Here is a 25000-nt window from a genome sequence, read left to right as displayed (position 1 = left end):
ACCTGCGTGCGGTACGAGCGTTACTCTTCCACAGGATCCACTCGGGAGCAAACGGCCACCTAAACCCTGTTCCTGCTTTTCCCCTCGCAGGCGTCCCGGTCGTTTGACGAGGAGGGCAGGAAGAAGTTCTTCACGCTGGACATGAACAACATCCTGCTGGAGTTAGTCCTGCTTAGTTTGTCTCTTCAGCCCAACTGAACCACCAGAAACGGTAAACATCCATCTGTCTCTGTTCGACAGCATCGAGCTGCAGGTCCAGGAGCAGCCGGCGCAGGTGCGTTCAGCGGTCTACTCTCACCTAGAGGCCTTTGTGCCCTGCAATAAAGAGGCTCTGCTCAAACGCCTTAAGAAGCTCAGCCTCAACGTACAGGTGAGTGATTCGTCTACACAGCTGGACCTCTAGAGGGCAAACGCCTGTCCTGTGAGGCGTGGAGCCGCGTCTGGGCCCGCCTGGTCCCTGTTCAGCCAAAGCAAGGCATTCACGTCTGCAGTGTGAGGGCTCTGGTTGCCTCTAGAGGGAGTTTAGTGGAGTGTGAAGTGAAGCGGGGGTTTCTAACTAGTGCTTTGCTCGTCCTGTGATCTGTGTGCGACTATTTTAGCTCGCTGCTCTTAGTGTGTCCCGCCTGACATTGTCCGTCTCCCAGGATGACCGACTTCGAACACCCCTGCTGAAGCTGAAGCTAGCGGTGTGCAGCGTGATGCCGGAGCAGATCGCTCGCTACAACATGGACTGCATCGCCAAAGTGGCAAAGTAAGTAAGGAACCAGTCGTGTGGCCCATTTATGGTGCTTACACGCTAGCGTCTTTACACGCTAGCGTCGTTACCGTCTGGGTTTAGTGGGGCAGGACGGCGTGAGCTCAGTCTGGTACGGGCGGTGTAGTGTTCACACAGAAATCCGAGGGACTTCTTGGGAATGCTGAAATCTCCGAGTCTGTGGGCGGAGTTTAATACGTCTGCGGTGTCCTCCATAATAAGATAAACAAAGGCGGTCCGCAGCCGGCCAATCAGTCTGAAGAGTGGCCTCAGACGGGAAATGCACATCTGACCCACCTATGCACTGATTGGCCGGCTGGTCATGTCACTTCAGGGCTGAACGATTTTAAGACGGGATTGAATTGCGATTTTTTTCTAGGATAAATTGCGATTTCGGTTCAATTCACGATGTTTTTCATTCAAAGGTACACTTTCCTGGCGATAGGGGGCAGTAGATGCCTAAATCGTTGCAAGCAAGCAGTATTTTTGTGTTGGGAGTAAGACCTAACCAATGGATAGCCATTAGGGTCAAAAAGCCCTGGGGAGTGCAAACTTCAGCAAACAGTGAGAGAGTAGGAATCTGCGTGCTTCATGTCGGAGTCTCCAAGAGCGACACCGCACACGCCTGCTTTGTTTGCTAACTCGTGGCGCTTAGGGAGGACACCGTGGACTTCTCTGCCCCTCTTCAGACCCGCCCATGCACTCGGTGACTTCAGCCTTCTAGAAGAGGCCATGCAAACACAACCTGGCCACTGTATGCTGGTCATGTGATGCTCTTCCTGTACAGGCAGCAGTCTGAGGAGGGAGACAAAAACGGGTCCGAAGACGAGGACGAGGAGAAACCAGGGAAGAGGGTAATGGGGCCTCGGAAGAAGTTCATCTGGGATGACAAACTCAGGTTGGTTTGCCAGCAGGTGGAGGTTTTTCTGCAGATGTGTCTTCGATGTGCGGGCTCGTCCGCTGATGACCTGCGTGCTTCCTCCAGGCTGCTGCTGTGTAACCTGGTGCAGGTGAAGCTGAGCTTTTACAAGCTGGAAGGCAAGAGCTCACTGTCTCTGGAGGACTACCTCAAAGCCTTCATGGAGACCGAAGTGAAACCTCTGTGGCCGAAGGGCTGGATGCAGGCCAGGTGTGTGAAGCATGCGGAGGTCGTGTAGAGGTCGACATCAGGACGCGCGGCGTCTGTTCATGCTTGATTCTTGTTTGCAGGATGTTATTCAAAGAGAGCACCATGGTTCACGGTCATCTAACAGGCTACACGTGAGTCATGTGACCTCTTACATCACCAACTTCAGCCTGGGCTGTGACTGTTGACGCCGCTCACGAACGATGTTTAAGCGTCTTAAGTCGTTCACAGGGTTGTCGTCTCCTAGCGTCGGCCTCAGAGCCTCATGCTCATCCAGCTGATTCAGAAGGACACAGCCGTTAGGTGGCTGAAGGCACACATTTCCTTCCACATGCTAACCGGTTCTGCAGCTTTTGTTTGGACCCATAAACCCAGCGGACCCACTGAGACCTGATTAATCACAGCTAGCGCTGCCAGGATGAGTCGATTAGTCACGACTTCATCGGCAAGTGTAATAATCATCATTTACGCGTTGAACCTTCGTTTCCGCACATGCGTGCTGGCGGGCCTGCCGGGGTGTCACGGGCAACGGAGAGTGAGAGTTTAGGAGAACTTCATAAAAATTCTAGAGAAGCAGGTAGAACCTGCCATCCATGACGGTACGTAGAGGGGGGGATCCTCTGTTAGCTAGTGAGCTGCTAACATCAATAGTGAGCTCCAACATGAACAGTAGTGTTAGCATTACTGTTGCGCTCCAGTCAGACTTTGTTACCAAGGCAACAACATGCACGCCCCTGCCCGACTGGGTGTAGACTCATTCAAAGTTTTTGTTTACATCCGGGTAACTCATCAGCTGGAGGGTAAGAACCCTGTCTCCAGCCATTATCCAGGGTCTCGTTTATCAAACATGGCGTAGAATCCTTACTAAAACGTACTTAAGCTCAGCTCAGCAAAAACAAAGTACTTACGCCAAGCAGGCGTGTGATCTATCAAACATGGAGTACGCACAGCTTCACACAATCTCCGCTTCATAAATCGGAGACTAACGAGAATGTTTCTCAGCTGATTTTTAGTCACATCCCGCCCTCACCACGCCCACTTACTGCCATAAATGGTCAATGCAAAGTGCCTTGTGGACCTCATGCATATACATAAGCCGGCTGTTGCAGCGCTCCACCAATGACATGGCGACCATAGATCAAGGCAGATCAAGCAAGCAATATTTCACAGAAGCAGAAGTTGAGGTACCTGTGGGTGAGGTGGAGAAATGAAAGGAAGTGCTTTTGCAAAACAAACAAGAGAAAATCCACGGAGTGGCACAGCGTTGTTGAAGCCGTCAATGCTGACTTCTTCAGAGAGATCTGTGGCGGATATTTAAAAATGGTCCAATCAGGATTCGATCCCCAGACTCCGGGGTGAAAGTCACGCACGCTAACCAGTCAGCCAAACGGAGATCTCCCCTGTACAGGTAGCCAGGGCGCATGATCAATCGGGTCACAGTAACAGGACACACACAAACTACGTTTACATGCAGCCAATATCCGGGTTATGATCGGGTTAAGGTCGGGATTCGGGTTTCTGAGTTGATCAGAATAACCCGTTTACAAGCATAGATAGAAAGAGTTACCTCTAACTTGCATAACCCGATTTAAATGCGGACGTTGGGGTAGCGTCAGGACGTATGGACTACGTCCAGACGCAATATGCGTCATTTCCGGTTCTTCTTGTTCCGGTATCCGTGAAAACAACAACATGATTCCCAGTTCGGAAGAGATAGCGACCGCGTTTGTTTGTGCTTTAGTTTCCTCCTCACTCCAAAAGTGTGGTGCTGTGCCGCGACTCGCCATGTTGCTCCCAACTTGTTGTTTACTTCCGGTGTTCTGGCGCATACAAGACGTCTCGCTACTCAAAAGACCAAGATTCCTTGTGAACAGAGCATGTGCAGAACACGCTTTGATGGGGATATCCCGATATGCGTTTACACGACCAAACATTCGGGTCAGAAAAGGGTTACCCCAGGTGTAGTAACCGGGTTTTTAAAAGGGACACACGCAGCGGGATATGTGCTCGATTCCTGGAGGGAGTGGAAGATCGTATGCCTCTCTCAGCCGTCCATTGAGGATGTCGAAGACGTGTGGATGTTTGGCCTGATGATCACTGGATCTCTTCTGATTGGAGTGGGAGGATATCGGGTTTTCTGGAAATTTGGGAAAACGGGAGCGATTGGAGGGCGACCCACTCCCACGTGTGTGTGTGTGTGTGAACATGAAGCGGTACAAGTGATAATGCTGCAGGATTTCATGTTATCCTTCTCAGCAGCAGCACTGCACGTGCTCTCCATGTCCAACATGTGTGTAAGCCAGGAGGTCCTTAGTCAACCTAAAGTTGCGCACATTTTTCCGCTACGTTTTCTTTCATAAATCCCAAAGTTTGTGTGGAAAGTTGTTTACGCAGTTTTCCGACCCCGTTTTGTGCGTAAGCTAGCTTGGTAAATGAGGCCCCAGGTCTCTGTCTGCCAGGATGTGGGTGGTTCATCCGCTAGAAGTGGCCGTTAACCACTGCCGTCAGCGTGTTTTAGCAGCTGGAAGCCTGTCCTGTCGTCTACTGGTGCAGCACGTGTTAACCATGCTGATAGATTTTATTTTGATGCCGTTTAGCTCGTTATTAACAACTGACTGCTGAACACAGCTGTGGTCAACGGGGGGGGGGGGGGGGGGGGGGGGGTACTGCCTTCTTGCCCTCCAGTCTGGGGCTGGGTGGTGGGGGTGTGGGCAGCTGCATGCTGTTGTGGCGAGCTATAATTTAATAATGGGTGACTAGTCGATGTTCAGGAGCGGCGTTGGTCACCGCTGGTCTGAACCCAGTTGGAATACTGAAAACCAGTAGCCAGCAGTCCCAGCCCAGTGAGATCCCATCTCCTGCCCTCTGCTCTCACTTCCTGTTTTGTTGTTTTGCTGCAGAGTGAAGAAGAAGATGATCCCGACACCAAAGGCCAAACCAAAGGTCGGTTATTGTCGACGTGCCTAGTAGCTCTAGAGTGCACCAGCGTTGAATCAGGCAAAACTCTAGTGATGTTTGTGAGATGGAAGCTTCGCTTGGTCCACATGTTGATGTTTCATCTGCTCTTCCAGGAGGTGGCCTGGGTTCCACGGCCGGTGCCCTCAGCGGGTCTCACGCCGTCTCCTGCTGCTCAGGTTACCAAGCGGCCACCCTCACCGTCGGAGCCCATATGTCTGGACTCTCTGGACGACGCTCCCTCCCTCGACTCCATCTCTCAGGCCTTGGCCATCCTGGGCAACGCCGCCAAGGGGCTGGCCCAGGGAGACAGCCCCCCCTCCCCAGAAAAACCCAAAACCTCCACCCCCACCATGCACGGCTCGCCTCTCCTCCAGCAGCAGAGGAAGAACTCCGTCGGCACTCCCGCCTCCAACACACCTCACTACATTTCTACCTCTTTGTCCTCTTCCCCCGCTCTGTCCCGCTCCGCCCCCAGCACGTCCTCTCCTCTGACCTCAGTGCGGGCGGAGGTGATGGGGGCTGTTAAGGGGGGGGTGCAGACACACAGACACCCTGTTCTGAACACCCAGAGACCTTTGAGTGTGGGTGTGGTAAAAACTAGCATACCTGCCTCTGCTTCTTCACCTAAACCACGCCCCCCACCCACTGCGTCTCCTCTGATGGCTCCAGGATCAAAGATGGGGACCTCCGCCTCCCCCTCTGTGCTCCTCAAAGGCAGCAATAACAAAGCTAGCAGTGGCGACGCACTTGTCATTACGTCACCTCAGACCCGACCGCACCCCCTCACGTCCACCTCCGTAGTCATCCCTAAAACCTTCCCGACTTCCCGCCTGGCTCAGACCCCACAGAGCAAAGCGGTCCCCTCCCCTCAGACCCTGTCTGGTGTTCAGACCCAGCCCCAGTCGAACTTCATCACCCCCATGCACGCCACGCTCACCAAGTCCACCCACAGCAGCATCCCTCCCATCGTCAAACTCACTCCCCGAACACTCAACCCCATCGTCGCCACCACCGCTGCCGCCTCGCCTTCCGCCTCACAGAGTCCTCGCTCCCAGGCAGCCACCCCCCTACACCAGTACACCCCCAAAACCCCCGCAGGCTACCGGCCGCCGTTCTCAGGGGGAGGAGCCACCAAGTCCGCCCAGAGCAGCTACACTCCTCCAAGCAGCCAGAAGACCCCCACCACCACCAGCCTTATAAACACTTTACCCATGAGCAAGCATTCAGGAACCAGCGCCCCCCCGAACACAGCCTCTCCTGCCTCCGCAGGTCAGCGCCAGAGGCCCGGAGGGGGGTCACCTCAGGTGGCGAAGCCAGTCGTCTCTGTCCCGCTGTCACAGGTTTGCACATCCTGTAGTCATGGTAACAAGAATAACATGTGTCTCATCTGTCCCAGAAGTCTTTCAGACTAGCGTTTGTTCCGTTTTCTGCTGTGACCTTTGACCTTTAGACTGCAGTCTAGACTGAGGGTGTTTCTCAACGTCAAGAACCTGGCCTGGCGAGGCGATGTCTTGCGAGGCAAGGCGCCTTGCTTACGAGGACACGGTCCTTGGTCAAAGAAAACGGTTAAAGGGAACAGGCTCGCATCACGTGACCGCGGCTTCCACTGCGGTCATGTGACACAGGAGATAACGTTATATTTTATACGTATTAGTTTATATATAAATATATAATGAGCCTTTTACTTTTTAAATTGTGTTTATGTTTATTAAATTAAATATATAAGTGAGTAACTACCCGCTAGCCACCGAAGCTGCAGCTACTAAGCAACCATAGATAACTTCTCTGGATCTAAAAAAACATTTTAAATTAGCTGACTTACTTTTAAACTTGAAAATTGTCCCCGAAGTAGCTGCCGGCTTCTGATCCGCCGTCGTTTTGAAAATACCGCGGTGTATTGTGGGTAATTTTTGACCAAGGCTAGGCTACACGACACCTCCCATGTGTCCTCCCTCAGCTAGCTAAACGGCTAACAAACGGAGAACCCACGCCTCGGTAGAACATGAACATTGGAACACGTCTTGGCGGCTCCTGATCTCCTAGGCAACCGGGGCGGGGCCAAGACATCAAGGCGAGGTTCCTTGGCATTGAGAAACACCCTGAGATGGAGCTTTTGGGGTGTTTCTTTGAACAGTGACCTCTGACCTTTGGATTGCTGGGATGTCCACGCCTGGGCCTAAATGTTTAACCTTTCTGATGACTCTCCTCTTTGGGAACGACCTTTAACCCTTGCAGACTGTTATTAGAAACACCTGCTCGGGTTAGGCCACCCTAAAACCACCAGAGGGCGGAGTTTAGCTCTACTCTGCTGTTTTCTGCACAGGTGTCCACGACCGGAAGCAGCAGTTTGTTGAGCTCCGCGCCGTCTCTTCCCCTGGGCTTCGGGATGCTGGGAGGTCTGGTTTCCCTGCCGTTCCAGTTCCCCCCCATGCTGAACCTGTCCCAGCTGGGCTCGGGAGGCTCCAGCCCAGCAACCAGCAGCTCAGCGGCCAGCAGCAGCGCGGCCTTCTCCACCCTGACGCAGAGTGAGTGACGGACAGACATGCTACTCTGATGTGTGGCAGGTGCATCGTGTAGGAAGTGATGGGTTTGGTTGAAACCGGTGGAGACAGGAAGCAGACTGCGGTGTGTGTTGCTGCACTGCCCGTGTGTGTGTGTGTGTTAGCGTCGTTTGTGAGATCACCGCAGCGTTGGGATGAAAACTAAATGTAATTAATGTGAGACATTCTTCCATTTTGTTTGCTTCATCTCCCAAATCTTCTCTTTTCCGTTTCTTCCCCACCTGCTTTTTTAACCTCCTTCCCTTCATGTCCTGCTGTCTCATCCGTCCTCCTCGTTTGCGTTTGTCCCTCCTGTCTTCGCCGCCCTGTCCTGTCCTGTCTCCTCAGATCTGTATAAGAGTCTCCAGTCAGGGTCTCAGGTTGCTCTGCCTCCTCACTTGCAGCTCGCTTTCTCAGGTAAAATCGGACCCTTCCTGCGCCTGCTCCATTCCGCCTCCCCGCCCTTCTCTCTGATGCGTCACGTCGTCTTGGTTTTGTCCTCATTTGTTGGTGGCGGCATGTCTTAAGTGGACTCTATCAAACCCGTGCGTTCTCGGGCTGATGGTCTTTGTCCTCTTTCTGCCCAGATGTGAGTCAGAGCCAGGGAGGAGACGCCAAGAGAAAAACGCTATGATCCAGCTGGACTCTTCAGGGTGCAACGCGGGTTCGATCGGCCGGTTCCGGAGTGGGCTACACCTCACCGATCAGCTCACTCGACCACATCGGAGCCCTTTTTTAAAATCTATTTTCTATCTTCTTCATGGAGTTCAATAAATACAAACGGCATTTTCAATGTTTACAAGCTAGACCTGAATCACTGTGGAAAGGGAGGGATCAACCTGGCCAGACGGTGCCTTCTGTACATCTCCCGCTCTGATGCATCCACCTGGTGCTGTTTTCAAACTACCGTGTAATTATCACAGACTTCTGTATGAAATGTAAACTGCAAATTGCTAAATGAGCATTTTTTTATATGAATACATGTTTTTATTGTACTTGTATTGGATGAATTTGTTTCTGTATAGAACCCCTGCCTTCTTTTAATTAAACCCTTAAAGCCGGGCGGACACTGTGCAACTTTTTCACTTTTTTGAGCCGATTTTCCACTCGTGCGAGAATCCACGAGATCGGGGCGAGTTTAGCGTCGAGTCGTGTACAGGGGGTTACGAGAGGCGATTAACACCACGTGACCAGCTACCCATCAGCAATCGTGAGCTCGCATGGACTTCTGGCGTGTTTAATATTTTGCTCGTCCCTCATGAGGGTATCGCACTGTTGAAGCGGCGCTGCGACCCAAAAAGTATCAGAACCGCTCACGGCGCATGCGCAGTCATGCATCAACACCGCTCGCCCGCTATTTTCCTAATAACACACGCTGTTTGTTTTAATTTCTACACGTTTTTTTACTCAAATATTGTCAAGAAAGCGTGTTTGTCGTGTTCGTGTCAAATTAAACTGATCACAAAACACTGATTTACTTTATTTATTTCGTTTTCCTCATCCATCCCCCATAAATCCCTGTGTCCTGCTGCAGCACTCCCGAAGGACAACAGGCAAAACAAGACAAAAGTGACGTGTTGTGTAAAAACGGCTATTTTTAGCATATTTTTAGGGCCGACGTGTTGCTACCAGACGTGCAGTGTGAGCGCATGACTCGTGACATCTGCCCTGCAAGGAAGTCGTACAGTTTGAGCAGAAGCTGAGTGCTACGAGTGAAAAAGTCGCACAGTGTCCGCCCGGCTTAAGGGTGAGTAGCCGAAGCAAAACGTTACGACAGCTGTTGGTTTTAAACAGCTGTCCTGATTTAATGTTGAATGTTTTTGGGATCATAGCGCTCCCACACGGGTAACCTCCAGCAGAAATCATACAACAGCCTGGATGTGAAAGTGCCGAGCGTAAATGACAAGTCCTCACACAGGTCGACCTGAGAGACTTGACGTCATGCTGGTAAAGGTTTAGTCTCACTAGTGAAACCACCCTGGAGTCCAACAGCACGAATGTTTTACACAAAACACGATTAGCAACTGGATCCAACAGTGAAACAAAAACACATCCATGGAAAGTTGATTTAATTGGAACCAAATCAGCTCCACTGAAAGAACAAAAACGGACTTTCTAAACTTAACAGCGTGTACGTTTCTCAAATGCGTTTTGACACATGAACAAAAAAGGCAAGACAAAATGAAATTATAAAAAAAAAAGAGGAAAAGGGCATGTTGGTTTAAGCAGTTTGTGAAAGACGGCGGTAAGGGGCGACTGAACCGGCAGCACGAGAAGGTCGACACTGGCCGTCTCTTGCTGGATGGAGCTGACATTTTGCTTCGCCTCTCTGGAAACTATTTGACCAACGGTCTGGTTTTATCATCGTCGCCACACTGGTGGGCTTTGTACTTTTTCACCTCAGCCATGTATTTTGACCAGGCATCGCTCTTGCCTGGCTCAGCCTGCGGGAGAGAGACGACCAAGGTTACCGGCTGGAGTCCAAAACACAACCAGGATCAAAATCAGCTCACTTACATCTGTGTCCTGTTTCTGCTTCTTTGCAACCATGCCGGTCTTTAGGAACACACCGCCTCGGCGCTTCCCCACCTGGGTTAGGGGATAGAAGACTGAAACCGTTACAGGGGTCCTTGCAGGTGGACTGCCAATGAAGGAAACTACACCAGGGCAGAGGGACTACATCTAGCCTCCTGCTGCACCACCAGTGAAACTAGCGGGGAGCATTCCTACTCCAGACTGATGCTGGATTGTAAATTAATCGGAAAAAATAATATAAAACACGTGTCAATGACATGATCTGAGTGAATAATTTACTAGGAATAAACTCATCTAAAGCCAGCTAAGAGGCGTCTATCTCATCTTACAACTGCTGAGCCCCTTACAAAGGTCGTCACAGGTGGGGCCTTCCTTTCCACTGAGGTCTGTCCTTCATCGGTGGCTCGTGCCTCTCCACCTGTTTGCTGCACCTCTTTCCTCATTTTCTCCTCCTCCATCTTCTTCTTGAAGAGCTCCATGAAGCTTCCGTCGTTGGCGAACGCGTTAGCCGCCGGGAACGAGGCCTGGCTCGCGGGCTGAGCGGGGCTACTGCCGGACGGGGACGCCGGGCTGCCGCAGCTCGAGTCTCCGCTGCTTGCGCTGCTAGCCCGAGACTGGCCACAAGCTCGCTTGGACTCCATCGCTCCTTAGCGGGATTAGAACACCGACAGTCCCGCGACTAAAGGCGAGCAGCTTCGTTGCGGGTTCGCAGCGGTAGCTCTTACAAAACAACCAGAACGCTCCTCGTTGGGACCCAGAAACAGACGATTTTACCAAAAGCAGAAATAACACTTGGAAAAATATCGATAAAGTGGTAAATAGATAATCAGTTTTAGTCCTTATGCGCACAAAATCTGCCTTTGCCAAAACAAAGAAAGGCTATCTTGGTGGCTAACGTTGCTGCTAACACTGCGGGCTAATGCCCCTATATTCGAGTTTTTTACGGACAAACAGGTTTATGCTTAGTCTCAAAATGTCGAAAGATTTGCCACCATAGATAAATAGTTTAAAACACGCAAAAAAGTTCAATAAGATGAAAAAAATCTAATAAACTTAAGGTTATTTTCGTTGTTAACTTTCGCCAGCGATTACCGTCAGTCGGCCATGTTTGACTTTATGTTGAGTGCGACTGGGCTGCAGTGCCACCTACCGCACCGGAAGTGGAACCAACAACCAGCTTTAGTCCGTGAGGCAGACACTTTTAAGAATAGGCTTAAAACATTTTTATTTGATAGGGCCTATGGTTAAAATCTGATGTTAGCCTAAATCTGGACAAGTGGGGGAGTACAGGGAGGTGGAGTGTACAGTCGGTAAAGACGGCTCTCCCTTGCCCTGCCTCCAACATGCCTCCATCTAAAATGATAAATGACCCGCACTTGTACAGCGCCTCTCAGAGTAAGGACTCCAAAGCGCTTTAGACTACAGTGTATCATTCATCCATTCACACTCACATTCACACACTGAAGGTGATGAGCTACGATGTAGCCGCGGCTGCCCTGGGGCGCACTGACAGAGGCGAGGCTGCCGAGCACAGGCGCCACCGGTCCCTCCGACCTCCACCAGCAGGCAAGGTGGGTTAAGTGTCTTGCCCAAGGACACAACAGCAGAATTCTCTGTCCGGAGCCAGGATCGAACCTGCAACCTTCTGATTACTGGACAACCCGCTCAACCTGTTGAGATACAGGCTAGGTTATCCAGTGTTATCTCTGTAGTTATGCTGCTATAGGCTTAGACTGCTGGAGGACACACTGACCACTTTCCACACTCTACTACTTTCTTCTACTATCTGCTCTTTAACTGTATTATTTCCTATTTCAGCTGTTAACTTTATTTTCTCTCTAAGTGTTTCTCTCCCCAGAAGAAGCTACAACGATGTTCTGCTGAGCTGTGGTGGCCTCATGGAGGGGGCCATCGACTAGCACACTGCTGCTAACCACTTAAACATTCTCCCTCTCCTGATAACTTTTTGCTTTCTTTGACGTTGGATGTGCTACTACTAGTTTATCCGTTTAATTATAGATCCACTAGGATAAATACAATAAAGTTTGTCTCTCTCCAAATCGAATATTTACTAAGAAGTCACAATATAACCACAGAAACAATACTTGGTGTGTGTGCGTGTGTGTGCGTGTGCGTGTGTGTGCGTGTGCGTGCTCTGTCTTCTCCATCCCCAGTGAGTCGTGGAGGATGGCTGCTTATACTGAGCCAGGATCCTCTGGAGGTTTCTTCCTGTTAAAAGGGAGTTTTCCTCTCCACTGTCGCTGCATGCTTGCTTAGTATGAGGATTGCTGTAAAGACTCTGACACTAGTCAGTGACTCGATGCAGCCTGCTGGGTTCCTTATATAGGAAACATTATTTCTGATTGGCTTAACGACCTGACCTGTATTGGAATGTTTATTATGTGAAGTGCTTTGAGACGACTCTTGTTGTGATTTGGCGCTTTATAAATAAACTTGAATTGAATTGAAGCACTTCTGAAAATAAAACTTTTTCCTTGCTGTTTTTTCTGCTGGGTGCTAAAAATGATTTCTGATTGGTCCATTTTTACAACCAGACTGAAGATCTTTCCTTATTTTTTATACTTATTTATTTTTTGTTATAAAAACCATCTATAAATCTATGAATAGCTCACATGGATGGAGGTTTTACTCTTTAGTTTGTTTTCATGTTTATGATTTCTTTAATTCGTCACATCTTTTCTGTTTTAGCTGCTTTAAACATAAATCTATAGATGGGAAAGGTGCTCTGTGACGTGACGTGCATCGCGATCTAGCTACAAATGTTATAACGTTACTACTTCACACTCGTCTTAGTAATAAACGATAAATGAAAAAAACATTTTGTTTTACTGCGCTAACTAAACTTAGTATACTGGGCTTTTAAACTTTTGCCAAAGTAATTTTTAAGAAATGTGAAAACCTTGAAAATGCATGAAATGAAATATTTTCAGGTGTGTTCTAAACACCAGGGGGCAGTATAAGCTCAGACAAGCGGATGTATGGAAGGCTGCACCCAACAACGTGAGACCCTGACACTTTTCATTATTATTGTTATGAGAAATTACTTCTTTCTTTTTAGTGGAACTTAGATTACTTTAATTTTGAACAGAAAATACAATTTAAGTGTTCACCATCCTAAATGTGTAGATGTGAAGTTTGGTGTAGTAATCTTTAACCCTTTGATGCATGAATTATGAAATCTTCAGCCATGATTTTTTTAACAATTTTTTTCATTCATCTTTGGGTGTGAATGAAACAAATTTCAACAAATATTTTTTGTAAAATTTTATAATTTACAAATAATTTATTACAGGTCCACCTTAGTGGACCACGTGCATTCTGAACATGAAATATGTTGGCTTGACTTACTGAAGTCCAAATGGAGGGGCTCAAATACAATAAAGTCTTCAACAGCTGTGCTTAATAGCAAAAACAAATAAATAACAATTTTGAGTACCTGTCCACTGTAGTGACCATTATGCACCAAAGGGTTAATTATGAACGCTGATCACATTTCTAAATGATCTGACTCAGTTCTTCAGTAGTAGACTAGTAATTCCCCTTTCTCCCAAACAACCATCTAACACGATCTGACCAAGTCCTCCAAACACACCCACATCACCCCGCTTCTCCTCCAGCTTCACTGGCTGCCAGTCAACTTCAGGGTTCATTTCAGGGTCCTGGTTCTGGTCTATAGGGCCTTACATGGACAAGCACCATCTTACATTGGTGATCTTCTTAGTCCCTACACCCCCAGCAGGTCCCTGAGGTCCAGTGACCAAAGCCACCAGGCTAAAGGTCAAAGGTGACAGATCATCTGCTGCTGTGGCCCCCAGACTCTGGACCTCTCTCCCCCTGAGCCTGAGATCAGTGGACTCAGTGGTCTCCTTTAAACTCATCTGTTCAGGCTTTGGCGGGACCTTCATCACCTCCCTCTCCTTATATTGGGCTGCATGGTGGCGCAGTGGTTAGCACTGTTGCCTCGCAGCACGAAGGTTGCAGGTTCGAAACTCGGCTGTGGCCTTTCTGCGTGGAGTTGCGTGTTCTCCCCGTGCATGCGTGGGTTTCCTCCGGGTGCTCCGGTTTCCCCCACAGATCCCAACATGCCCTACAGGTTATAAACTGTAAGTCGCTTTGGATAAAAGTGTCTGCTAAATAAATAAATAAACATAATTCTGCCTTCCCCAGGATCCAGGATTTCCCTCCTTCCTAGTCTCTCTCTCTCTTTCTTTGCATATTCTAATCACAATTGTCTAGTTTTGCTTATTTTAAACATATTTTTAATCATTTTAATATTTAAAAATGTTTGTTTTTGTGAAGCGCCTCATGATTTTTATCTTGAGAGGCGCTACAGAACAGATCGTTTCTTTTTCTTCACGATGCTTCCACCCCCAGACCTCGTAATGGTGTTCTTGAGCGCCATTTCTTCTCCAAACACGGTGTGCCGAATGGTTTCTGACCAGTGATCCACGGGCTTCTCCAAATGCTGTTTCACAAACGAACGAGTTTATTATTGGGGGAACACATTTTGGAAATCTAACAAATCTGTGATAGGTCAATCCCCTAAAGGATTATTAGGAGCACCATACCAATATGGTGTTTGACCCCCTTTCACCTTCAGAACTGTCTTAATTCTACGTGGCGTTGATTCAGCAAGGAGCTGAAAGCATCTTTAGAAATGTCGGCCATATTGACAGGATGGCATCTTGCAGTTGATGGAGATGGGTGGGACGCACATCCCGGGCACGAAGCTCCCGCTCCACCACATCCCAAAGATGCTCTATCGGGTTGAGATCTGGTGACTGTGGAGCTTTATGACATGGTGCATTATCCTGCTGGAAGTAGCCATTAGAGGATGGATACATCCCCCACACCATGACACCACCACCACCAGCCTGCACAGCGGTAACAAGGCATGATGATCCATGTTCTTAATCTGTTTACGCCAAATTCTGACTCCACCATCTGAATGTCTCAACAGAAACGGAGACTCATCAGACCAGGCTACATTTTTCCAGTCTTCAACTGTCCACTGTTGGTGAGCTGGTGCAAACTGTAGCCTCTTTCTCCTGTTAGTAGTGGAGATGAGTGGTACCTACCCGGTGGGGTCTTCTGCTGCTGTAGCCCATCCGCCTCAAGGTTGTGCGTGTTGTGGCTTCACAAATGCTTTGCTGCATTCCTCGGTGGTAACGAGGGTTGGTATAATAATAAAATAAATAATAAAATTATTCCTCAAAAATACAACTTGCCTAATAATTCTGCACTCCCTGTACATTGCATCGCTGTAGAATTCCAGGGCTCATGGAGGCTTCCGGATCAGGACCACCAAGTGTTTCCACTCAGCAGGAAAGTGACCAGTCCCCACATGGACCCTGCGTACGTCCTGGGTAATGGAAGGTGTGCAGAAGTCTTTAAAGAGCAAGTCACCCCCTACCAGAGTATTACTCCACTCCCACTTCCTGTTTGAAAAATGCAACAAATGCTGTTGCCTAGCAGACCGAGAGGGCGGAGCCGCTAACAAATACACACACACAGGCTCACAACGACATTGTGACATCATATGGTACAAGCTAACGTTCTAGGGTACCTCTTAGCCCATAGCGATGGCAGATTTAAATAGAAATGCAGTGCAGAGTTTTTACCCGACAACACTGACAGTTTTAGGCAGAAAATTTAAATTTGAACTAAAATGCACTTGTAACGTCCAGCTATGGTCAGTTTTCGCCTCCAGATTGACCTGCATGCCATCGGTCGTCTGCAGACATAAATTCCATTCACTGAGGTGGATTTTACGTTCTACCTTCCAACAAGCAACAAGATCGACCCCTCTACATACGTGTAACGTGTTTTTATTTATTTTTAGGGGTGCCAGTCAGGTCTCCCTTCTGACTTGTAGGATGTTTAATAATTAAAGGAAAGCCCGCTACAAAAGGACATATATCACTAGATATATATATATACCCTCATACAAAACAAAGAAAACAACAAATCATAAGTTCAGGAAGTCAATTCTGGAAGTCTGGAAGTTCTTCAGAAGTCCATTTATTCTTCCTCCTGAGGTCAGGCGTGGCATACAGGGGTATAACAAAAAGCTACAACACAGAATAAGAATTTACAATATGTACATTTTACTATATGAAGGGTAAAGAAATAAAAAACTAATAAACGTACTCGACGGTGACTTTAAGGAACCCAATGAGGAGTGTATGTTTTTACCAAAGTTTCCCCCTTTTATTATTCGATTTTCTCTTATATTTGACATCCTAGTCGTTGTGGGTTTAGACTCACGTTTCGATGTGAGATGAGGATTTCTTCAGCTGGAGGTCCAGAGAAGGCAGATTCTTCCTTTGAAAGAAATTCAGGTAAGGGAAGGTTTGTTTTGGTTTCTTTTCCAACAGATCGCTGTGCACTTACATCTGCTGTCGGCTGATCAGATAAAGTGGCGTCTTGGCGACGACGTCGGCTTCGGCGAAAGTTACCTCGTGTAGTTTATCAGAAAACATAAGTTGATATGGGGGTGACTTGCTCTTTAAAGGCCATCAGTCAGGACTAAAACAGCAGATATCCATTAGTACTGAAAGGGGGCGGGGTTTCTCGCTCCCAATACTTTAACACACCTGGTTTTATTCAGGTGATTAACAGGCTTCTTTAGAGCCCGAAGAGCTGCTGAACAGAGGAACCAGCCACTGAATCACGTGTGTTGGAGCAGGGAAACAACTAAAACATGCAAGGACCAGGGCTCCCCACACCTGTTCTGTATAAACACAGACCAGTTACCATATTACACACACACACACACGGTGTGGTTTGGTGACGGAGTGAACCGTGTTTGTGGAAAACTGGTGCAACAGAAAAACAACTCCACACGTCTGTTGCTGACGGCTGCACAAAGGAAGTGTGAGGTGTGACTAATCAGCTTGGCCTTTAGTGACGGCGGCGTTGCTGTAGGTGCAGCCAGCGGGGAGAGCGGTCCGACGCGAGCGTCTGGAGTCCAAAAGGAGAAGAACAACAAAACACGTCACCTTCGTTTAAGATCCAGTTTATTAGTTGTGCAAAATTAAAACACCACAGGTCCTGCATCAGAGCCCCGTGTGGCAGCAGCTCATCTAGCAGCCCCCCCCACAGTACCACACCGACCGTGTGCCATAAATACAACTCCCCATGAGCACGATTACGGCCCGATCGATTACAGCAGAAAACATTCAGAGTGAAGGTTCAACAGCAGCTCCGACAAACAAAAACACAAACGTGGTCAGAACGTTTGGGTTTGGAGACAAACACACGAGAGAAGAGCTCCAGCACGGCTCGTACGTTCATCTCCACGCTACGAGTAGACACCATCTCTGAAAGTGCTTCGGGTGCTCCTCACAACCACACACCCTGGTTCTCCCCTTAGGGAGGACGGACGAGCAAGAACCCCCCCCCCCCAAAAAAAAACGACGCATGAATCACACAAAGACGAGACCGAAGCGAGCGTGGGTCTGTAGTGTCATCTCGTCCAGATCGGGATCGTTCCGTATCTTCTGCAAGGCACCGGTGGGTCCCGTCCTACAGGAAAAGTGCTTTGGTGCGTTACGCTAACAGTCGGAGGATTTTCACATCGGTCTAGTGTTTGAGGTAAAAGACTGGAGCGACAGAAGAGAAACACCCGGTACAGACTTCGGGTTTCACCCACTAAAGCACACACGAGGTGCCGCCATCCCTCTACGTAACGACCCTTCACGGCCACCACTGGGACAGCAAGTCCGCCCCCAGCAGCTCCACTTTAAACAACATTTAAACAAAGTAATAAAAGCTCAGTAAAAATACTTCAGTTTCATTCCAAGAGGCTAAATTAGTGATAAAAGTCACGTGAAAAGGTGACAAAGCCTCCGTTTCATCGGCTCCTGCTTCGTCTGGACTCAGTAGCCCCACTGAGGCTCTGAGGAGGAGCCAGCAGGGGGCGCAGCAGCACAGAGGGCGTTATTGCTACGAGGAGGATAGAGAGGTGCCGTGTTGGGTGCAGGGACGTCTCATCTTGGGTGGGGTCGGGTCAGACCCCTCCTGGCCATAGTGGACTGTCTCTGCTGGGCCAGGAAGGACATGGGCTGGTTGGAGGGAGCCCGCCGCTCCGCGGACACTTTCTGATGTAAAGCCATTCCCTGGAGGAGCGGAGGGGGGAGGATGAGGAGGATTCAGGCTGCGCGGGCGGTGGAGGGATGTCTGTGCTCACTCACCATGTTGTACCAGGCTGTGATGATGAGTTTCTCCTCCTGGTCGTGTCTGCTTCGGCTCTTCTCAAAGTCACACTGGAAAACAAAAACCCGTCAGTGTGAAACGTCGTGATGTAGAGCAACACGGGCCGGCCGTCGTGTTCGGAGCCCACCTCCAGGTGCTGGATCCTTCTCTCCTTCTCCGTCAGCTGATTCTTCAGAGCTTGGATGTCGGGAGTCCCCGCCGGCTGTTTGGGATCCAGGGTTTGGATCACCTGCACACAGGTAGAGCAGCGACTCTGAAAAGCTGCCGGACTCGAGCGCCCACGCCCACTCCAGGTGTCTCGTCTAGCTCGGGCCTCGCTTCGAGCCGCTCAAGCCCCTCTGGGGCGGTTTCAGCTACACTCACGGCTGACGGGATGAACCACGTCGAATCCCGCTTCTGCACATCGAGCCACTAAAACTCCACAAACAGGAAACCGCCGAGCTTCTACAGCTCCAGCGTTGGTTTGCAGATCGGTTTTTGTGCGTTTCTACGTAAAAGTTAAGGTCATCCTGCCTGACTTCATCAACAGCCTCATTTAGGAGAAACAGAGTCCACTTTTCACAGGACTGATGAGCTAACGGCTAGTCTGAATGCCTCAGCAGGTCAAACCAGAACAAGCCTTCCCAACAACAGTCACATGACCTAGGCTCCGCCCCTACACCCGGGGCTGAGCTCACTAAATAAAGTCAAATATGTGAAATTCAGATTTTTATGATGAACAAACTTTGAGGTGGAAGCTGCTTTAAAACAGCCTCGTCTGTTGAAACTAGCCGTTAGCCCATCAGTCCTCCACACGTCAACCATTTCTCTAAACAGAGGCCATTCAGGACGCTAGCGTAAACAGTCATGGCTCATAATGGATGAACCCATCTCCGTTTGGTCCCAAAACAACGGTTTGCTTCTCTTTACTCCTCAGACCTGCTGATCCGAGACGATCCTTACAGATGAGAGGTGCTTTTCAGCGCCGGACTGACCGTTCTGGCTTTCTCCATGTAGCGCTTGTATCTCTCCTCCATCTGCTTCATGTCCTCGTCCTTCTTGCGAAGGACCTCCTGGAGTTCGTCTATCTTCTTGGCCACTGAGAGAGAAGTGAAAACAAACGAGTGTTTAGAGGAGAAGAGAGCCAGACGAAGATTTCCAGCAGTTATCTGAAATCTCTCACTGCTGCTGGGCTCGAGGTCATCGATGACCTCCCTCTTCTTCTGGAGGTCTGAGTGGGCTTCATGGAGCTTCTCCCTGGAACGGTCACGAATCGCAGGTTCCACGTTAGACGTCACAAATAAAGGAGCAACAAGCAGAAGGGAAGTACTTACAGATGCTCCTCCAGCTTCTTCTTCAACAGGGAGGACTTCATAAATGAGAAAAGAGAGAAACTAATCACTAAAGAGAACTTTCTGAATGGCATGAGACAGAGCGACAGTGGCGCTGTCTCAGAGTCAAATCACGGCCAGCAGGACAGCAGGAGGGGGGGCCACACTTACGATGGCCTGATTATGGATGGATGAGTCGGTAGATGGGCGCAGGCGGAGAGAGACAAACGAGAGAGGGGCAGGTGTTAGCGCCGAGTCAGCACAGAAAACATGGTTCCAGTCCCACACAGAACGTGTGAACACATGAACACACACAGCACGTGTGAACACACAGCACGTATGAAAACATTAACACACACAGCACGTATGAACACATGAACACACACAGCACGTATGAACACATGAACACACACAGCACGTATGAAAACATTAACACACACAGCACGTATGAACACACACAGCACGTATGAAAACATGAACACACACAGCACGTATGAACACATTAACACACACAGCACGTATAAACACATGAACACACACAGCACGTGTGAACACATGAACACACACAGCACGTGTGAACACATGAACACACACAGCACGTGTGAACACATGAACACACACAGCACGTATGAACACATGAACACACACAGCACGTATGAACACATGAACACACACAGCACGTATGAAAACATGAACACACAGAGCACGTATGAACACATGAACACACAGAGCACGTATGAACACATGAACACACAGAGCACGTATGAACACATGAACACACACAGCACGTATGAACACATGAACACACACAGCACGTATGAACACATGAACACACACAGCACGTATGAACACATGAACACACACAGCACGTATGAACACATGAACACACACAGCACGTATGAACACATGAACACACACAGCACGTATGAACACATGAACACACACAGCACGTATGAACACATGAACACACACAGCACGTATGAACACACGAACACACACAGCACGTATGAACACACGAACACACACAGCACGTATGAAAACACAGCACGTATGAACACATGAACACACACAGCACGTATGAACACACAAACACACACAGCACGTATGAAAACACAGCACGTATGAACACATGAACACACACAGCACGTATGAACACATGAACACACACAGCACGTATGAACACAAGAACACACACAGCACGTATGAACACATGAACACACACAGCACGTATGAACACATGAACACACACAGCACGTATGAACACATGAAAACACACAGCACGTATGAACACATGAACACACACAGCACGTATGAACACATGAAAACACACAGCACGTATGAACACATGAAAACACACAGCACGTATGAACACATGAACACACACAACACGTATGAAAACATGAACACACACAGCACGTATGAACACATGAACACACACAGCACGTATGAACACATGAACACACACACAGCACGTATGAACACATGAACACACACAGCACGTGTGAACACATGAACACACACAGCACGTGTGAACACATGAACACACACAGCACGTATGAACACATGAACACACACAGCACGTATGAACACATGAACACACACAGCACGTATGAAAACATTAACACACACAGCACGTATGAACACACACAGCACGTATGAACACATGAACACACACAGCACGTATGAACACATTAACACACACAGCACGTATGAACACATGAACACACACAGCACGTGTGAACACATGAACACACACAGCACGTGTGAACACATGAACACACACAGCACGTGTGAACACATGAACACACACAGCACGTATGAACACATGAACACACACAGCACGTATGAACACATGAACACACACAGCACATATGAAGACATGAACACACAGAGCACGTATGAAAACATGAATACACAGCACGTATGAACACATGAACACACAGAGCACGTATGAACACATGAACACACACAGCACGTATGAACACATGAACACACACAGCACGTATGAACACATGAACACACACAGCACGTATGAACACATGAACACACACAGCACGTATGAACACATGAACACACACAGCACGTATGAACACATGAACACACACAGCACGTATGAACACATGAACACACACAGCACGTATGAACACATGAACACACACAGCACGTATGAACACATGAACACACACAGCACGTATGAACACACGAACACACACAGCACGTATGAACACACGAACACACACAGCACGTATGAAAACACAGCACGTATGAACACATGAACACACACAGCACGTATGAACACACAAACACACACAGCACGTATGAAAACACAGCACGTATGAACACATGAACACACACAGCACGTATGAACACATGAACACACACAGCACGTATGAACACAAGAACACACACAGCACGTATGAACACATGAACACACACAGCACGTATGAACACATGAACACACACAGCACGTATGAACACATGAAAACACACAGCACGTATGAACACATGAACACACACAGCACGTATGAACACATGAAAACACACAGCACGTATGAACACATGAAAACACACAGCACGTATGAACACATGAACACACACAACACGTATGAAAACATGAACACACACAGCACGTATGAACACATGAACACACACAGCACGTATGAACACATGAACACACACACAGCACGTATGAACACATGAACACACACACAGCACGTATGAACACATGAACACACACACAGCACGTATGAACACATGAACACACACACAGCATGTATGAACACATGAACACACACACAGCATGTATGAACACATGAACACACACACAGCACGTATGAACACATGAACACACACAGCACGTATGAACACATGAACACACACAGCACGTATGAACACATGAACACACACACAGCATGTATGAACACATGAACACACACACAGCACGTATGAACACATGAACACACACACAGCACGTATGAACACATGAACACACACAGCACGTATGAACACATGAACACACACAGCACGTATGAACACATGAAAACACACAGCACGTATGAACACATGAACACACACAGCACGTATGAACACATGAAAACACACAGCACGTATGAACACATGAAAACACACAGCACGTATGAACACATGAACACACACAACACGTATGAAAACATGAACACACACAGCACGTATGAACACATGAACACACACAGCACGTATGAACACATGAACACACACACAGCACGTATGAACACATGAACACACACACAGCACGTATGAACACATGAACACACACACAGCACGTATGAACACATGAACACACACACAGCATGTATGAACACATGAACACACACAGCACGTATGAACACACGAACACACACAGCACGTATGAAAACACAGCACGTATGAACACATGAACACACACAGCACGTATGAACACATGAACACACACAGCACGTATGAACACAAGAACACACACAGCACGTATGAACACATGAACACACACAGCACGTATGAACACATGAACACACACAGCATGTATGAACACATGAACACACACACAGCACGTATGAACACATGAACACACACACAGCACGTATGAACACATGAACACACACACAGCACGTATGAACACATGAACACACACACAGCATGTATGAACACATGAACACACAGCAGGCCTCAGAAGCAACGGCAGGATGTTCAGAACGCAGCGGAAAAATCCTCCAGCTGCTTTAGTGGAGCTGGAACAGATCCAGCCTTTTAAATAATAATAACAATAATATTAGTTATAACAATATTAATAATAGTAATAACAATAATAACAACAATAATAATAATACTAATAATCTCTGTGTCTGAACTTCCCGTCGGAGCTACACGACCAGGTAAAGTGAAAGGAGAGCTCAGGCGGCTCCACTCACGTCCTCGTTCTTGCTACCCTGCTGCTGAAGGGCTTTCTGGAGCTCCTCCACCTGAGAACGCAGATCTGAGATCTGCTGCTGGTTCAACCTGAGGAGGACACGAGGCGGAGGACAAGAAGGGAAGTTAAACATTAGAAGATCAACAACTAGAGATGGGATGGGTAGGTCTGTTGACCAGGGTCCAGATGGAGAGAGACGGACACCTCGTGGCTCCTCCTGCTCGTCTCGCCACCGCTGGAAACGGAGCTTTCAGTCGCTCTGCTCCTCGGCTCTGGAACTCACTTCCTCCTGACATCCGAAACACCGACTCCCTCCCCTCATTCAAATCCAGACTCACCTGTTCAACCTCTCCACTCTGTAATTTATAGTATATTCTTGTAATTCTATTGTTTAAATGATCTTATTTGTATTTTTGTGTAAGTTTGATCGTGTTTTGTGAGGTGACCTTGGCTTTTGAAAGGCGCCTATAAGTTAAATGCGCACTGCTGCTCAAACAACAGCTTCCTTTGGGAAGTTAACAACATTCCAGGCCACCATAAAACCCAATTCCACAATGAGGTTGGTTAAAGATTCCCTCTTCTGCCCCCGTTGGTCGAAAGCAGAATTACAACTGTTGTAAAACCCCTGAAGCAGGAAATGATGTCATCAGATTAGGTGCACCATTTGTGTTTTTATGCATGAATGATTATCGGACGTTCTGAAACATCGTTGCTTTGAAACAGACCAGCTAGCGTAGGCCGCGCCGACGTTCAGTCTCGCGTTGTGCTAGTCTTCATACTAGCGCCCACACAGCTGTAGCTGTAAAGCAGGCCCACCTCTCTCAAACAGGGCATCTGCAGGTGTAAGGGAGCAAGTTTAAGACTTTAACACCTTTTTAAGGCCACGTTGCCCAAATTTAAGCCATTTAATTTAAGCCAGTGGTTCCCAAACTTATTTAGCCGCGCACCCCCTTCTATGTCCCGACCATGTCGACGCACCCCCCCCCCACACACACACACACACACACACACACATCAGGGCATGGCTATATATATATATATATATATATATATATATATCATACGTCAAGCTAAACAGACAGGGTTAAAAAATATGATCGACCTTTTCCCCCATCACTTTCATTTTTTAAATAGTAATTAATAAACATTCGATACCATTACAATTTCCTTTGATTTAATTTTAAATAAATATTTAGAGTGCCCAGGTAGCACATAAACAATGCAATTTAACGGTTTTCTTAAAGTAGGAACGTTTAAGCTGTGCGGCCAGAGCGCTCTCCTTCCTTCTGCTCTGCGTAAACCTGAGCTGATCACCTACTTGTGGTAATCAAATGTCTATAGGAGACAAGATGGAAAAGCCATGATGTTCACTTTTGCCTCAGACCGACTTATTGCTGTTTTATGGTGTGGCTGAATCTGCGATCCGCTGCCACGCGGACTGGAATAACAAATGCTGCAGTAACAGGAGTTGTGGTCAGGTTCATGAGGAGTCACTGGCTGGAGCGGACCCGACTTTAATACGTCATCCCAAAATAAAAGCTAATATCTTAATGTGACCTGGAATGAAAAATGTTATAAAATCTTAAAAGTTTTTATCACGGAGGAGGCAGCGCTCAC

The 25000-nt window shown here is 48.1% G+C and overlaps 3 protein-coding genes across 4 annotated transcripts in view; 1 reads left to right on the top strand and 2 right to left on the bottom strand.

Moving 5' to 3' along the window:
* ubn2b (ubinuclein 2b) overlaps positions 1-8445 on the top strand; it is a 22661-nt gene extending 14216 nt beyond the window's left edge. Inside the window, exons 6-17 of one of the 2 annotated variants that reach the window (XM_015945208.3) lie at positions 1-11; positions 91-161; positions 241-370; positions 645-751; positions 1542-1652; positions 1740-1883; positions 1964-2014; positions 4781-4823; positions 4952-6178; positions 7162-7363; positions 7727-7795; positions 7966-8445. The exon at positions 1-11 is cut by the window's left edge and continues 488 nt beyond it. In XM_015945208.3, coding sequence (XP_015800694.1) covers positions 1-11; positions 91-161; positions 241-370; positions 645-751; positions 1542-1652; positions 1740-1883; positions 1964-2014; positions 4781-4823; positions 4952-6178; positions 7162-7363; positions 7727-7795; positions 7966-8012 — 2213 coding nt within the window. In that variant the 3' untranslated portion in view covers positions 8013-8445. The remainder of the gene's footprint in view (positions 12-90; positions 162-240; positions 371-644; positions 752-1541; positions 1653-1739; positions 1884-1963; positions 2015-4780; positions 4824-4951; positions 6179-7161; positions 7364-7726; positions 7796-7965) is intronic. The other variant, XM_070543007.1, reaches the window with a different exon arrangement.
* A 985-nt stretch (positions 8446-9430) lies between these two features.
* trir (telomerase RNA component interacting RNase) lies at positions 9431-11052 on the bottom strand. The gene is made up of 3 exons (XM_015945212.3): positions 10261-11052; positions 9896-9967; positions 9431-9822 (listed from the first exon to the last, which is right to left on the bottom strand). The coding sequence occupies exons 1-3, from the start codon at positions 10552-10554 to the stop codon at positions 9715-9717; spliced, it is 474 nt and encodes a 157-aa protein (XP_015800698.1). The 5' UTR covers positions 10555-11052; the 3' UTR covers positions 9431-9714.
* Positions 11053-17701: 6649 nt separating this feature from the next.
* Positions 17702-25000, bottom strand: part of hook2 (hook microtubule-tethering protein 2) — a 23878-nt gene continuing 16579 nt past the window's right edge. The window contains exons 16-22 of the mRNA XM_054750762.2: positions 23385-23472; positions 19465-19499; positions 19314-19387; positions 19126-19229; positions 18279-18380; positions 18130-18201; positions 17702-18054 (exon numbers count right to left, since the gene is read on the bottom strand). Of these exons, the coding sequence (XP_054606737.2) occupies positions 17926-18054; positions 18130-18201; positions 18279-18380; positions 19126-19229; positions 19314-19387; positions 19465-19499; positions 23385-23472 (604 nt within the window). The 3' untranslated portion in view covers positions 17702-17925. The remainder of the gene's footprint in view (positions 18055-18129; positions 18202-18278; positions 18381-19125; positions 19230-19313; positions 19388-19464; positions 19500-23384; positions 23473-25000) is intronic.

This window comes from Nothobranchius furzeri, chromosome 12, assembly GCF_043380555.1.
Source record: "Nothobranchius furzeri strain GRZ-AD chromosome 12, NfurGRZ-RIMD1, whole genome shotgun sequence".
NCBI lineage: Eukaryota > Metazoa > Chordata > Actinopteri > Cyprinodontiformes > Nothobranchiidae > Nothobranchius > Nothobranchius furzeri.
Note: the sequence above shows the minus strand (reverse complement) of the source record. Positions and strands in the feature narration are given on the sequence as shown.